Source organism: Chamaea fasciata, unplaced genomic scaffold, assembly GCF_029207755.1.
Source record: "Chamaea fasciata isolate MVZ Bird 193981 ecotype frontalis unplaced genomic scaffold, bChaFas1.0.hap1 SCAF_1, whole genome shotgun sequence".
Taxonomy (NCBI): domain Eukaryota; kingdom Metazoa; phylum Chordata; class Aves; order Passeriformes; family Sylviidae; genus Chamaea; species Chamaea fasciata.
Genome location: NW_027094086.1, coordinates 144,364,650 through 144,381,797, shown reverse-complemented (window position 1 = coordinate 144,381,797; position 17,148 = coordinate 144,364,650). Strand labels below are relative to the sequence as shown.

General features: G+C 37.8%; 1 protein-coding gene across 1 annotated transcript in view; it reads right to left on the bottom strand.

Moving 5' to 3' along the window:
* PTPRN2 (protein tyrosine phosphatase receptor type N2) overlaps positions 1-17,148 on the bottom strand; it is a 634,832-nt gene that overhangs the window by 222,341 nt on the left and 395,343 nt on the right. Inside the window, exon 12 of the mRNA XM_066200727.1 lies at positions 13,644-13,708. Within this exon, the coding sequence (XP_066056824.1) occupies positions 13,644-13,708 (65 nt within the window). The remainder of the gene's footprint in view (positions 1-13,643; positions 13,709-17,148) is intronic.

Below are 17,148 nucleotides of genomic sequence, written 5' to 3'. Positions count from 1 at the left end.
TCCAAGCTTTGACTGCTGAAACCAAAATAATAAAGTATTAAAATGGCACTTTAAAATTTCACAAATTAATAGTATTTTTATATGGCATCCGGATATGACCTTATCTATCTGACAGACTTCTAGCATTTTTACCTACTTGGTCCCAGCAAAGTAAAGAACTTGAACTTGTTTAGAAAGGAGGTACAATTATTTTTATTTTATATATTTATTATATGTTTAAAGATGTAACAAAACACCATCAGTATGTTAAAAAAATTATCTGCAGATTCTGGCTTATCTGGGTGAAAAACTCTCTACTCTGGTTTAAAAAAGAATGATTTTCCTTTTAGCATTCAAATTTGCATGCCAATATACTTTGCATATAATTTACATAACATGCAGTATCACAACCACTTTGCCTCCTCTTGTAAAATCCAAGATCAGCTCCTAGCATTTCACAGCTAGGATTATTAAAACATTTTGTTAAGTCAAGTCTGAAGAGAAGCTTCCATCCTGATGCTTTTGGAATTGCACACTAATTGCCAGGAAAGGTGAGTGATTCTGACACTGGATAGGACTTTGGGTCCTAAAAATTTCTCATGGGCTTGTTTTTAAATCCGGTTAATTTCATTTCTTAACTTCAGAGTTTGTATACTTATTTTTAAAATGAGAAAGGTGATAATTTTTATTTCCTTTCTTTCCTAATCTTGTCTTTTTCAGTGATTATCTTAATCACTCAAAGACACAGCTTTCCTGTCACTTTATGTGTGGGCAGGTACCCAGTGAGATCCCAATCCTGTCTAGAAAGCATTACTTTAATGCTTCTGTTAATCAAAACTACTCAGCCTTTTTACAATTAAATGACTTATGCAAAGAAATATCAATTTGCTGCAGAATTATTTTTAATAGGTCCACATAAGTTTTAAGGAAACTTTGAATAGGGAATTTATTTTCATGTCAAAAGCACGATTTTTTTTAATTAATGTTCACTTGACAGAAAGCTCTACCACCATTTATGGATTAGTGTCAGAATACTCCCGTAGGAAACCAAAGTCCAAGCCTTCATCCATCTGACTCAGAACAAGAATCTTGATATAAACCAGGAGTTATGTTGAACGAATACCTGTCCCAGGGTCTCATAAGCTCTCTAGAATACTAAAATAGCTAAAAAAGGAGAAACAATTTCAGGAGGTTAATGCTCAGTGTAGCTAACGAGGCTCAGCCCACAGAGAGGAGCCATGCAGAAAATCAGGGTGTCCTTCCTTCTACATGAGGGTCCCCTCAAATCTGGGTCTCTGTTGTGTTTCTGTCATGAAAAAACTTCATCCAAATGGGAAAACATTAATGCTCCACAATATCAACAAGCTCTTCAGCACACAGAACTGACTCCTGCTGAGCACTGCCCAGTGTGCACGTGGTACTTTTGTGGAGAAAATCAGAGTGTACATCCTGGAGCTGTCTGTGATACTTCAGCAGTGTGTGGTAGCAGCTTCCTGCATGAAGGTGACTGAAAATGCACCCAGGATCACAGCTGAGGTCCATGGAGCACCCAAAGCCTCTCTCTCACTTGTGGTAAGAACCTGAGGATATTTCTTCATACACAGCCACCTCAAAAAGTTGAAATTGGCTGCAGAGGTTAGTGGTGTGAGTACTCACACAATGTTGGATATATTGCTTACAGGTAGCACGACATTGCTTTTCTCCAGATATTGCTTTGAGATGTACTATGGCTTAATATATGTGTGGCTTAAATGTTTAAGACCAGGCTGGATGGGGCTTTCAGCCACCTGGTCTAGTGGAAGGTGCCCCTGTCCATGGCAGAAGGCTTGGAACTGGATGATCTTTAAGGTTCCTTCCAACGTAAACCATTCTATGATTCCGTGCTTCTATGACTGATGCTTCTCTAATCATAATCTCTCCACTTAAACTCAAATCAGCATTTCAGCAGAGGCTACTAAAACTGGTTTGGTGACTTTTCCTGTATATCCATCTATTTTAGCCAAGGTTGCTTATTATATATGAAGGATTAGCAATTTTCTCCATGAAACACAATTATGAATTATGCTAAAATTAAAAGTAAAACATGTAAGAAGGTGAAATGAATAAAGAAGAACTTGGTTCAAATTATGTTGCCTAACCTCAACACAGTCTGCTGCTGTTCTGTTGCAGAAACTGATGAACTTCAGAGTCAATTTAGTGTCTTAGGAAAAGGCAAAGAGAAAAAAGGCAGCTGTCTAAGAACCACTCTGATGAAATGGGAAAGAGTTAAGAGGGGCCATTAATACTCCCAGGTGTGCATCTTGCTGGAGCAGGTAGCACTAGAAAAATCTTTCTTTTAGGAACAAGTAATGGAATTTCCCAGAAAATATCTAACTACCTTACATTATCTGGCACCTGCACACCAGACACCTGTACAGCTGAACACCCATCTGCTATATATGCTACATGCATTTCCTTTCTCTTTTTTAAGCTTGGCAAAGGAGTTGATTAGGAAGATAAAGTCTCTGAAAAACATTTTGGACAAAGATGCCAGCACAGATTGTACAGTTAAAGACATCAGGTCTGCCAATACATGCACACCACACTCTGCAGGCTACTTACACTTGCCTCACAGCAATTTATTGCACAATTTACTGGAATTCTGAAACAAGCCATATCTCCATATTCTTATTTAGTATAGATTTCATAAAGAAAGGGTGCAATCCCTGGAACAAGCAATATTTGTATTCTAACTATTCTCTTTTCTTGGTTGGTAGCAATATCCTTTCGTTCAGAGCAGCCTCTGCCTCTCTTCTCTCCTGCTACAGGCAATATAGCTGAATGTTGCTGATACATTTTTTGCCCAGTTTCAAATCTAAAAAAACCATGCTTTTTGTATGGAAATTTCACCAGAAATTCGATAAACTCAGTGAAGGCTCTTTGAGTTTTAAAAGGACTGAGTCACACATTGCTGGTGTGTGCACAACGATCAGGAGCTGAATGGAACTGCCCAGTGTCCAGTAGCACCCACAGGTCTGTCAGGTAAATGTCAGAAAACACAAGACCCTTCCACAAAAGGATGTCCTTCTTTATACACACACTCATATATGTGTATATATGTGTGTGTATATGTATGTATGTATATGGGTTATTTGTAGGATCAGGATTTATGATGTGTCTAATTTTTTTCGAAAGGTCATAAAACCCCTGAGAAGCACAATGAAGAACAAGATACTGTGGGCAACTACTGGCAATAATAATAATGATAATAATGAGAATTATAACAATAATAATAATAGTAGAAGTAGCAGTAGTAACAGCACCTAATAGTAACAGCAACAGTAATACTAATAGTAATAAAAAACAGTGAAGTATTTTAAGGCAAACACTTCTTTTAGGACAAACCAGATTTTCATGCTTGTAAAGACACAAAGAAGTATGAAGAAATATTTTAAACTGAGTATTTTAACATGCAAGTGTATTAATTGAACAAATTACCTGATATAGAAAACATACTAATCTCACTTCTAGATAAATTTTAATACATATTTTCACACTATATATATTTTTTGTTGTCCAATCAGTAACAGCCTGACTCTTCTGTTCAGAGCACAGCACACAGAACACAAGTTCCGGCTGTGCATGTGCACACACAGATACAGAGATACACACACAAAATCTTAAAGCAGCAAACTGCACTTATCTTCTTCCCAGTTTTATATCATACATATTTCATTAAGCTTCATGCAGAGTGTCTTCTGATTTATGGTAATTGTCAACAAAAGCAAAAAATGCCGACAATTTTAACCCTGCAGTACTGAGGATTTAACTGGGATAAAATTAAAATGTTTAGAGGGGAAAAAAAAACCCAAAACACCCTAAGCCACTGGGAGCTTGACCCTTGAGATGTTGTCAATTTTTTATTTTATTTTATTGTGTGTGTTGTCTGTAGAAGCAGATGCCAGCAGCAACATCTGATGTACCGGACACCTCCAGTGTTATCCCAGCATGCTCATGGCCTGGAGGACTTGGAGTAAGACTAATTTCCATATCAAACCCAATTTAGATGAAACATCTTGGTTAAAAAAAAAAAAAAAAGAAAAAAAAAAAGAAAAAAAAAAAAAGGAAAAAAAAAAAGCCAGCGCATCAATAGCCCCTTGATTAGATTTTCATCTCCTGAGCAGACAAATATGAATATTTATTACCATGAATGCAGATTTCCCTCTTTCCATTGCTCTGATCTTGAATATTACCCACTGCTAATTTTTATGAAAATTTGAGCAACATAATGTTTTCACATAAACTGACAGTTCTTGAGATAATCCCGTTATTGTTTGGTGGGAAATGACAGTTTCCGCTTATTCATGTGTTAACGAGGGATTAAATATTGTTTTTCATCACCATAATCTAAGATGGACTGGAAATTAAAATTCAAACATTGTGCATTAGCAGAGCTTTGAGGACCAGAATTTGTTTGCATTCACTTAGTAAAGATCTGTAAATTAACAGTTCAACAATCAAGTGAAATCCATATCATAAAACCAGCACTGACATTTGTAAAATGAAGTCATTACCTGCTAAAGGTAAAGAAGCAGACAGACAATGACATCCCTTGGTGAGAGCAGAGTGCATGCTGAGCTGTTGGTCCCTGGGCATTAATGGACAAGATGACTTTTCTGTGGCACAGAATACTGTCCCTTTGCCTTGTCACAGGTGCTGATACTCACACTCTCTATATGCTCACGTTGAAAAATCACATTGAAAGATCACATTGAAAAATCCCTCCATGACGGTGCTCTTCACAGCACTAAAAGCAGCCACACTGACCCCAGAGCTGCTTCCAGGCATGTGCTGTGCTCACGCCCTCCCCAGCTCTCGGTGTGCAGTACATAGACACATTTAATTCTTCACTGAAATAGGTGTTTTGCTGGAGCTGCACTGCATCTACCAGTTCTCTCCTCATCTATCAGTTATCTCCTTGATGCTCGTGCATAATGCCCAGCAATACAAATCAGAGATACCTACATGTTCCAAAGTGAACACAGTGACCTGCTGGGGACATTCTGCAGCTCAGAGCCACTTCATTGTTGTTTCTACAGAAACTTTGAGTTAGGAAGTCTGTGAAGCATGTTTGCATTCTTATTACAAAAAACCACCCCAACATTTCCCTTTGCTACCAGTCAAAGTGCACACAGAACTAAAACTATGCTTAGTCAAAGCAACTCCAACGTTTTTTAAGGCTAGATCTTAAAACTATCTCATTGGGGTAAGTCTGCTGATTAATGCAAAAAAGAAGGAAAACAGAGCTCCAACAAACTAACTCCATAGGAATCATCAGGTTTAAGTTTAGAAACTTGTTGAAAGTTTTCTGACAAAAATTTGCTTTGATATGTGGAACAGATAAAGCCTTGCATTCTGAAGGAGTTTTAAGTGATGGACACTACAGCCATGTTGCCTTTGAGGGTGGAAACTCAGTGACGTACAAGTGCAAAATGGTTCTGAGAAGGATGATTAAGAATGTGCTATCAGGCCTTCCCAGAAAGTAAAGACCTTAAGTTTACTTAAGTACTTAAAGCTTAGTACTAAAAAACCTATAATAAATGACACAATTATTTTAATCGACAGCCGAAGTTTTAATTCTATTATTCTTTAATTTTAACATGCCTTTACACCCATGATCTAAAGGTGACTACACTGAAACTGCCTGCTATGAACAGTCCCTGGCCAGGATCTTGCTTAGATGGAGAAGCAAACAGACTGAAGAGTCCTAATTGGGACAGGACACAATGTGAGGGACTGATAACAACTTGATAGTACAGACAAATGTGGGAGCATGACAGTCTCTGGGCCCTGTTCATTTTACCAGCTCTGATGCAGCTATAAGGTCCCTGATGTCAAGGATTCCTATAGGAAGGTTGGATGTCTCAAAGTTTAAATCTTAGAACCAGACCCTTATTCTCCTGTGCTTACAGACCCAGAGCAGAGGTCCTGACAGGTGTGTTTCCACACTGACTGATATGGGAACATTTTCTGCCCAGGGTCTGCTAGAGAGAGGGCTGAGAGAGTGGGATCTGCCACTTCTTCCTCTCCTTAAATAGTTAAATATGTGTTTGAGATTACTTGAAATCCACGTGTTCCTGCCAGGATCAAGATCCTATTTGTGGAAATGGAAGAATCTCCCTTCTTTACAATTTCTGACCATCTCTATCCCTCAAACTCAGACAGTTTAGGAGAATTTATTCTGCAGCTTCCCCAGTTGACCCATTACACCACCCAAGATTTTATTTTCCTTTGACTCATAATAACCTGGCTGCTGGTAGAAGGAGGTTGCTGAATTTCATGAATCAGTAAGATATCTAGTACAAACAATCATGTTCTCCTATTTACAAACAATCATATTCTCCAACTTAAAGATTATTAATATATTGAGTGCAGCCTGCCAAATCACAGCAAGGTGAATAATAACATTGATTCTTAAACAGAATTACCCTGCAGTTTGTTCTATGTAGCCAGTGCTAGTATCTAAATCTCTTTTCTCTGCAGATTTATAATGGTTTGCAAGGGAAACTCTGCTTTAAAAACAATGGCATGACACGGCCTAAACCCAAGATAAATCCTTAAAACAAACACATGCTACTTTTTAACCAGCACAATGTTAAATAAGACAAAAAGGAACAACACTGGTAGGATGCATAAGTTCCTAAAGCCACAAGGCAAACCGTATCTTGTTTCATTTTACATGATACTGAATAAAAATTGAATTGCTGTAGTTGCCATGGCAACTGCCACATCACTTGGCACTTCTGCTCCTTTAAATCACACAGTGCTACTGTAAAGGAATTCATGAACCAATGTGACACTTGAATACTTGTGCTTTATATACTGTTTCAGGAGGAAAACATAAATCAATATAGACTGATAGTTGTCTCTGAAAATCAGGTTTGCTGTATTTTTCTTTACATTATAATCTCCTCATTTCCTTGTCGTGTTCTTTAAAAATTTGTAAAGAAGATGGAGGGCGTTGTCACAACCAGAGCACAAGAAAAGAAATTACTACTGACACATGATTTCCAAACTGAAGCTGTGACCTGTCATTCAGATGTCAAAATACCTCTGCTATGCAATATTCAAATCAAATACAGGGGATAAACATTGGAACTTTGCCCCTCCACAACCAGAGACGGTGTGATATGTGACAGAAGACAGTCTCAGGAGCATCCAGGCATCTCTTTAACTCTCAGCTTAGCAGCAGCTTAAAAGGAATATCTAACTATATACTTAAAGCTAACCACATTCTAAATGTTTGTAGATTTGGGGCCATGACTTATATTGTCTTAGTATGCTCTGTATATAACGTGCAGTAGCAGAAGATAGCTGACAAAATAATGTGGTAAAATGATACACATATTTCTGCTGCATTTTTTTTTTTGTTTTTAAACATTTAACACTTTTATTAACACTCTGGATGCAATTTATTTGAAAAGCAGCCCTCTAGTGGGCTATGTACTGTAATGAATAGTTAATAAATACCATTAACATTATCTCTAAATATTAGCAAGAATGCATTTTTCAAAAGCATACAAGGTCTTAAATAAATGAGCCATAGATCTTCATCATTTGCTTTGGAGAAATTTAATGTTCTGTTTAGCTTTATTCCTCAAATTTCTTAAAGTGTCGCTTCTAAATGCTACTGTGTGACTAAGTTCTGATTAGCATAACTTTACTATTCATGTGTACTTACAAACTATAATAGTGAGATATTATTCACTGTTAGTAAAATTTCACATAAGTAGTATATTACTACTAGAATTCTATGTAAAATATAATCTACTAATTTTTAAAGGTTACACAGCTTTAGAATCTGTAACTTGTGTGTGTGGGATAAGGTAAGTCTTTCTCATCATGACTTCACCAAGAATATTTCAAGGACTGTACACCTACAAGTTTTTTATTTAATTTATTGCTCTTATTTCTATATATAGACTTAAAGTTGCATGCCGAAAGGCAAAGAACCAAACCCATGCCTTGCCTACAACAATGCATATTCCTCCAAACTCTGCCCCTCCTGGAAATCTCTGTTTGGCTGCTCATCAACACAGCCACAGTGATCAGCAAAAGCCAACAGCAAGAGCTGTCTGTGGGAACTCCAATCTCACATAACAGGGAAAAAATAAACTTGTTGATCTCTAAGCCATGGGGTTTGTAAGAAAAAATGCTGAAGGCAGGCACAGGGAAAAAGCCCTCCCTGGTGTCCCCTGGTCTAAGAATGCTCACCTTGCAGTGCAGAGGTGTCTGCCCTTACACGTGCTTGTGCCTGGCTTCGGCATAATTAGTCCTGGCAAAAGAAGGGTGGGTTTCAGTGGAAGCTGAAAAACTTAGCTGTGTCTTGGGATAAAACTTGAGTATTTGTACATGCACAGCTGCTGCTCCTAAACCATGGTCAGTCTCAGACCTCCCCCACCTAAATGATCTTGGGTACAGCATCCCTTCCACCCCTGGGCACCTCTGGGCAGTACCTGCTCCAGGTCAGGAGCATTTGGCTTGCCAAGATGTCACTGTGGCAGAAAGAGCTGGAGTAGATCCCAGGCTAATTTGGTCTTTACAAGCCAAAAGTCAACACTTAGCATTTTACCTAGTAGTCAAAGATCAGAAAAAAGGTTTACACCTTATTCTTCAACAATTGAAAATGATTTGTTAAGTTCTACACTCCAATTTTTTATGGATTTCCAATCCAATATCATTCCAGGTAAAATCTGGATATAAGTGACAAAATCTGGCAACATTAAGGAAGGTAAGAAGCTAGAAACCTGACTCCTGCCTCAGAAGCTTGCACATCACTGGAAAGTCTGTCTTATCATGTCCTCTAGCTTCACTAGAATTTTTAAACGCAGATTTCTTTATTGTAGTAACATCACTTTATGCAACATCAACATAATTCTACACCTATCAAAATATCTATAAATGAGAATATCCTGAAACGTCAAAATATCACTGCTCTATTTTAGAACATCTAGAGGTATGGTGAAGCATTCATTTTGCATATATTTTGTGTTATTTCCATTTGCTTTGGAAAACTGTTCTAATTTTTATGTCTGCCATATGAGAGCCATGATTCAGATCCTACAAATGAAGTTATGATTCCAATGATTATTTTCTTCTGTGCATTCTTACTGGGAAGTTGAAAGAAGTAATTTAATATACCTTATTCTGAATTGGGTGCTGTTTTTTTCAGTTCAAGACAGGAACAGTGCCATTCCTTTCATCCGTTTCAGGCCTTATTCATTGATTATTCAAATCACAGACTCTTATACCCCAAAACCTGATTAAACTTTCTTGAGCCACCGGGGAACCTGACTTGTTATTCTGAAACTGTGGTTGAAAACAAATTTCAGCCAAAAGCTGAATAAATATTTATCCATGTCACAGTAATTCTGGTCACAGCCAACCTGAGCATGGAATTGAACTTAAAAATCCTGTGCTCCTATAATAATTCAACAGTGCTTATGTGAAGAGATAGAAGCAGTAAAGTTCCTAAAGGATGCTGAAGGGACACCTGACATGATGACCCCTGTGCAGGGCTGTGGCTCATAGTGTCTGCTGAGGTCCCTTGGGCTGCAGAGAAACTCCTGGGTACAAGTCTAGTTAGAATAATGTTGGTGTGGGACTGGGGCTTCTGCCACTGCTGATTCCTGAACTCAGGAGGAGTCAGGTGGAGCTGTGCAGCTGCTAAGGAGGCTTTCCCTTCATATGAGACAAAATGTTGTCCCCAAGATCTTGCAGGAGTGTCCAGCCATGCAGAGCAACAAGTTCAGCTCAAGTAGTGGTTCACATCAAGTTGGGGCAGAGGAGGACGGAGTTATGGGTCCGGCTTAAATGCTATTTAGCTCTTCAGGTTTTTTTACCAGCATTGTGTCTTCCATGGTATAATGCAAATAGACACCTAAATAACACAACACATGCCTTCATACCCTCGTGGAGACTCAGCTATAGGAAGTCCTTGAACAGCTGAAGATGACCTCAGAACTTCAGAGATTTATTTCATGTGTTGGAGATCAAAAGAAAATACCTCAAAGCTTCATTGTATCTGAATAAACAAGAAGGTGTGAAGCACTCATGATGGATTTGTGTGGCAGAAACCTGCATGACAATGAGACCAACAAATCTCTCACGGATACTGTTGAGAAGTCCTACAAGTGTTTTAGTTTTAGGGGTTTTTTGCAGCTCCTGTTATAGCTGCTGGAAAACTGCAAATAAAAAATAAACATCTTGGCAAATATATCCAGCGATAGTCAGTACTACAGCAATGCACAGATCCTCACGATTACAACCTCAGCACTAGTTTTCTCTACAGCAGAGTTATTCTGGTTTTCTGGTATAATAGCCTTCTTGAAAACAAGATAAGTGTAAAAATAATTATCATTTTAAGTGATACACATAATATCAAACTCTAATCTAACTCTCTGGATCCCTGTACTGCTGAATGTTCTGTTGCAAATGTTCAACGTTGAGGTGGATGTACTGTGGAAATACTGGTAAAATCTGTTCTATAATGGCCTGAAAGAAGATCTGCTTGCCCACAGTCCAGACAGTGCTTTACATTTTATCATTCACATCTTCCCAGGAAATGTACAGAACTTCTAAGTCAACATCCTGAAACATGAGCAGCTTCTGAAGTTGCAGCTTAGGAACTCATTTTTAATCCTGCTAAAGCAGAGCCTACCCTACACTGACACAACACAGCTAACTCAGGCCCAGAAAGAATCACAGGCTGTGGAAATCTTTTACATGACATAAAGATGATGAACTGCATTGCAGCTGTGGTAGACTCCAGACCCATGTTGTTAATGACTATATAGCACATGTTTATGCAGCGACATAAAAGCAATTCATCAGCCCTCCCCGGACTTGACTGAATGGCTCAGTAAGCTTGGTGTGCATTTTTATAATCTGTTGTTGCTATTGAAATGTTTTTTTTTCTTGAGATAGGGGAAAGAAAGTGAGAGATTGAGGAGCTCTGAGAAGCATTTCTCATCTCCACAGAGGAAGAGACAGTTTCCTTCTAGCACAACCAAGGCATGGGAAGTCACTGGTGTCCACACATTCCTTACTGAGACACAAATCCTGTTATCACACATCAACACCCATAACAGATTTCACTGTCCAGAGCCACACATGAATTACGGCTGAGCTTAGGAGAGTTCCTGCATTTGTTTGGACAGCAGCTCCATTTGCCACTACCTTCTGGGCTATATTTCTCTTGAGGTATTTCAGATATGAAAATTGCCTTGCAAAATCAATCCTTTTTATTTTACAGGCCTGCATGTGAAGATTCTATATCCATTAACTTTGTCATGCATCTCACTTGCTGTCCAAACAAAAAGGCCATTTCTCATCCTCTACTAAAGTTTTTCTAAGTAGTTTTGATTTGAGCATCTTGACTTTGATGTACTGTCACCATTATATATAATTCCATTCCTAATTCCAGTATGAAGTAAAAGGAATCCTTATCAACAAGAAACTCCTACATTATCTTTAAACACATACTTTCTATTATTTCAATCATTCACCAGGGTGAATAAAACACAAACTGCAACACTGGATTACCATAGTTAAATTTAACCTGAAATAGCCTGAATCTGATACTGTATAAACAGAGAGACAGCCTGGTTACAGAACTCCTCTTTTTTTTTTTTTTTTTTTTGTTTATGTGAGACCACAGAAATGTATTCATTATGTACACAATCATATCTGATAAGACTTAGAAAGGCGAATGTACACAGCTGGGAGAATTCACATCCAACAAAACACACAAGCAGCTGAAGAAATATTCTTCCATCACCTTACTTGGTCCAAAACACTTGGTTCTTTCTCTGCTGATCACCCTCTTTAGGGTATATATATACCTGGAATATATTTAGGCCAAAATGTCTGCTTCGCTTGGGTTAGCCAGTTTTCACTTTTTGCCTTCTAATAATATGTATTTGGCAGAGTGTAAAGCAAAAAATTCTGTCAAAGTCTTTATTAAACAAAGTTGTTCCAGCGGTTTTTTATAAAAAGTTACCACAGTCTAAATATATGGGAGGTGAGTTCTTCAGTGACTTTTTCTAAACCAAACACAAGAATCAGGCTGGTGAGGTCTCTGGCCTAAGAACTCTTCAGTTTTTCTCACTCTGTTAGCTGGTCTTAGCATCTAGGAAGTCCTCAAGGTTATAGCTCCAGCACATCCTTAGACTGCCATGGTTACAGCAACCCTATTTCTACAATGGGGATTAATGATACATTTAGCAGGTGAAAACTTCCTGCATTCCAACTCTCCAAAAGGGAATTCTTTCTCTATTGACCACATACACCACAAAAACTGATTTAACAGTAAGCATCTGAAGTGGACTTTCATTCTCCAGCTGATTTCTCAGCAGACTGGGATCCGTTCAATGACTAGAATTGGACAAAATACATGGAGGTATTTAATTAGCATGGATGAGTCCCACTGGGTAAAATTATACTGAGTCTGGTTTCCACAGCCTGTATCCCAAACCTGGTTCTCCTGTTATTTAACAGAAACCAGGGGCTACAGACAGCACAACCACAAGCCTGGCCTGAAGTCAGAACACAGCCTTAGGTGCCGAGCTATGCCCCAGGATGTACTTCCCAGTTTCTAAGGTTATACACCCATAAGAAACATTCCTAGATGAAACAGTTAAGGAGAAATGATGGCTTTCATCTTCTGATGATTTCACCTATCATTTTTTCTAAGTTCTAATTCTCTCAGCTTTGGCCCTCAGCATCACAGCAGGTCTCAGTGTTATTACCTCTTCAGGACCAAGTCTTTCAATAATGTGAATGAAGCTGCACAGTGAACCTCACAAATCTTGTCAAGTTAAGTTCTTAGGCATGAACTGATAAAAATCAGAAATATAAACCCCCAAAATCAGTGAAGAAAGAAAACAACCTATTCCTTCAGAACATTAGAAGTTAGTAATTCATTATTTTTAATACTGAGAATAATGCAATCATGAAAAAAGGCATTTGCCTAGCCCTGTGAGCATTCACCACTAGCAAAATTACTTAAATGAAAAGGAAAAAAAGAGACAACTGTGTACACAAAATTAGCACGAGAATTAGCAATCAACTGTAGCTCATACAAGGTTCTTAACAGATAGCATCATGTTTATTAATAAATGATGAACTGCTTAGTGGAGTTTTTGCTTAGTGATATCACTATAATAACAGACACATGTTTTATTTATGTTTCAAGTTACATCCAAAATAAGCGAGACATTCAGATGTCAGATTCTCTCTAATATCTAAAGATTCTTTACCCCAAATTTAAACTTCCACTGATCTAGATGAGATAGCACTCCATCAAAACTAAGGGGAATAATAGGACGACTTCAGTTGCTGTGCTCATCTTTCGGGATTTTTTTTCCCGTCATAAAACAAAGCAAAACCTGCATTTCTTAAAGCTGGCTGCACTTTTCTCATAAGGATGATATTTTTTTTTCTCTGTGGGATACAGTGCTATTTGTGCAGCAGATTGTATTTTGACAGATGCAACTGTATCATAAAAAGGCCCTTAGCACTATGAGACTGGTAGCTCACAAACATTCATGAGCTCCAGAATTTCTTAAAAAAATCCCAATAACTAAAATATTTTTGAGAATGTAAAATGCCCGAAAGCCACTTACCTCCCCCACACCAGTCTGCAGAATTTTCAGTCCAGTTATTTTTTCAAGCTTCTCTTTGTTTATGGCTGTAAGGAAAAATGAAGGTTGAGAGAGTTAAAGGAAATCTGGAATATGTATGATTTTACAGCATTTCCCACCAACCTTCTTTCCTTCATCACTATATTCATGACAGTTCCTACCTATTCCATCTATGGAATATCTTTCCCTGAGAGCTACTCTGCTAAGTCTGTTTTTTGAATGCATATTTATGTTATTAATTGCTCTTTATTATGGAAAGAGAAAGTCAAGCTAATTCTATTTTACACAAGATTACACACATTTAACACAGATACACAATTTGTTTGGAAAGTTCTTTTCTGGAGATACTTCCCTCTTCCTTGCATTGAAGAGCAGAGCAGTACTTTACCATGAGAACAGTGCTGTCACTGTGTAGGACTTTTCACAACAGATACAGACTCTTATCTCACAGGAAAAATAAAGAGTTTATTTCACACTACCAGGATGCAAGGAGCACTTTTTTTTTTTTTTAATTTAGTTTTTTTCTCTTTATCAGCATCTATATCACTAAAAGCATTACAAACTAAATTGAAACAACTCAGCATAAAACAGTTAAATAAAGGTAATTATCTCTAAGACTACAATTACATTTGCAACCCAAACACTCTCAGGGCATGAGTTTGAGCACTGTTGTATAATTGCCCATTCTCTTAAACCTGCGGTGTGATATGATTTTGGCCTGTGACTGCTGGAAGCCTCAACAAAACAGTGCTCAACCACAATTCTGGGACAAGGATGAGATTATTTCTCACTGGATGTATGGGTAATGCCATCCCATTGTGGACGGGAGGATTTTAACCTTCTAGATGCAAACTTCGTCAGTTGGACTCGTGGCCAAAACCCAGGAAACCTGACTTGATTTATTTATGAGGAGCAATGAAGCCTTGCAGCCTTGTTAACCTCTCCTTCCTTTAGTTGCCAGTAATCCAAGTGAGTCATCTGGGTTCTGTCTGCTGTCTTTGGAAAGGGATGCACATTTAATGTGGTGAGTCATCCCACACATCTTACACATATCTGCAGGCACCTACCTCTTTTCTTTGATTATGAACAAAATTTGAAAGATGCAGCTTCTCAGTTTTGGTTGCCTAAAGCAAACCTTCCAGTCAGAAAGGTCAAGAAGTGCTAGGACATACTGCACACTTTAATGTAAATTTACATGAAAATACTTAAGGGAATTAACTTTTCTTTTTTCATTTGTGAAGAATTCTCTTTAATTGTTGCCATTTGAAACATTCAAAACAGCTCAGATTACAGCAGGCATTTCTTGAAGTAAGATTATTATGAGCTGATACTTTTTTGAGTTTGGCCAAAGTGTAACACAAATGACTCACATTTATTCCAGAGGTAAGTCAGATCATTAGGCTCCATCTCACCACTTATGGAAAGATTTTTGTAAGAGTTTTGACATGCAAACACTCAAGAATTTACACCTCTAGCAATTCTAACACACTAAAGCTTTTCTCACTGCCTTCCACAAGGGGTGAATATTACCCTAAACTTAAACAAAGAAGAAAGCTCTATACACCTTTTAGACCCAGAGACTTTTTTTTTTTGCATCTTTTTAATATGCTACTGATGAAGCAGAGAAGTCCCAAGCTAAGAAAGCTTAAATGAATGTTTTGCTGAATGACCACCTAAAACCTGCACGTAATACTCACATGCTTAACACCTGTGCCATGCTTTACACATTCTTTTATTCCACCCAGAGCCAAAAGGACCATGTGAAGGTGAGTTGACTGAAAAATGAAATTTGAGACCATGTTTTGCAGTGTTGTCTATTTTGTGCAGTAGGAATTTTCAAAAAACCAGTAAATCTTTGCAAAGGTATGCCACGCTACCACACTGACCACCTCACACCCAGCAAACACATTAAAGGCAGATTTCTACCAAGGGCAAAAATGTAGATTTATAAAATGAGAAAGTTCCACAGCCTCCTTCAAAGAAACTGAATGGTCCAACAAATGACTCTTTAGCAGCTTAGGCTAAAGAAAGCTGCACAGCAGAGTGGCTGCAAAATAAATGGCTATAAGTAAACAACAAAGCTCAAATCCCACTGTGTAATTTCTTACCACATGAACAGTTAATAGAAAATATTGGGTCTGCTGAATCGCTGAATTTTATAATTACTGCTACAGATTTGACCTCCTTTTCATAGGTTTCCTGCAGACATTAATTATTGAAGCTTTGATATTAAAAAACAACAACAAAAAGGTTTATTTAATACCTCTGCTTTCCCCCTTGATACTGGCTGAAACACAAAGGACAGGTCTGACAGCCATGCTAACACAAGCGCTGCCAAAATTAGGAGGCATGAAGGCACAAGGTGTTATTGATTAAATCATAACCGGAAAATGGTCAAGCCCAGGCTCTGTCAGATTGTGGAGAGAGACACAGCTGACAGTCTCTGGCGTGCTCACTCCAGGCGTGTACAGGAGAGAATTTTAGCTAACCTTGAACTCCACAAGCTGCCCAGGAAGGTCAAGAAATTCTGTCAAAAATGGTGCTGAAGCTGAAGCAGCAACTACATATCAAGCAGCTGGCTCAAGCTGTGGAATGGTGAATACAACCACTTAACCTTTTCTATGCAGAACTATAATGGAGAATTTAAGATGAGAAGACAAAGTCAGTATAGACAGATGGAAGAAGTGGTGGGAATAATGTATTCAGATATTAAGAACAAGCTACTAATTCTCCGAATATTGCCCCAAATTTTTGAAAATATTTTAGTGCACTAACTGCTAGCTTTTATTCAAATGCCAGTATACAGCAGCTGATGTTTCAGTTGAAAATTTTATGAAAGGGGAAATTACAATTCTGGGTAACACAGTATATTGCACATTTCATCAGTTATTTTTATGGTCACAGTTTAAAGTCCTATAATACTAATGGAGAACTGACAAACTCATTGGTAAAGAGGCATAATAAGAACAGCTATTCAAAATAAAAAAAAAAAGAAAAAGAAAAAAATACTGCAACAAAATCCCCCTCAAACCAGTTAGCAACATATAAATCCATTTTTTAATCTTCCATTGAAACAAAAACAGCTTCCAAACACACAAAAAGGGAGGCCTTTAAATTAAATTCACTAGATGAAGGATATGCAAATTACCTGAAGAAGCAGAGGCCTATAATGTTCTCAAAATTCTGCAATAGCCTATTTAATTAGTATTTTAATTTATCAGAATAATTCTTTGCACTTGACAATTTATGCAGTATTCCATATAATTAAGCACGTAGCTACAGTGGAATAATTTTGCCTACTCTCTGTATACCAGTTATTTTAACCTGAAAGAATCTGTGGAAGTCTCTTCTGTGATCTAAATTACAATGGGGACAATTTAATGGCTTTGCTCTATTAGAGAGCATGATGAGGGTGTTACTGAGTGTTTAAGGGTAGGGATTGTCACTGCTCAGTCTTCACTGACCTGAGGGAGGTCTGATGTGTTTT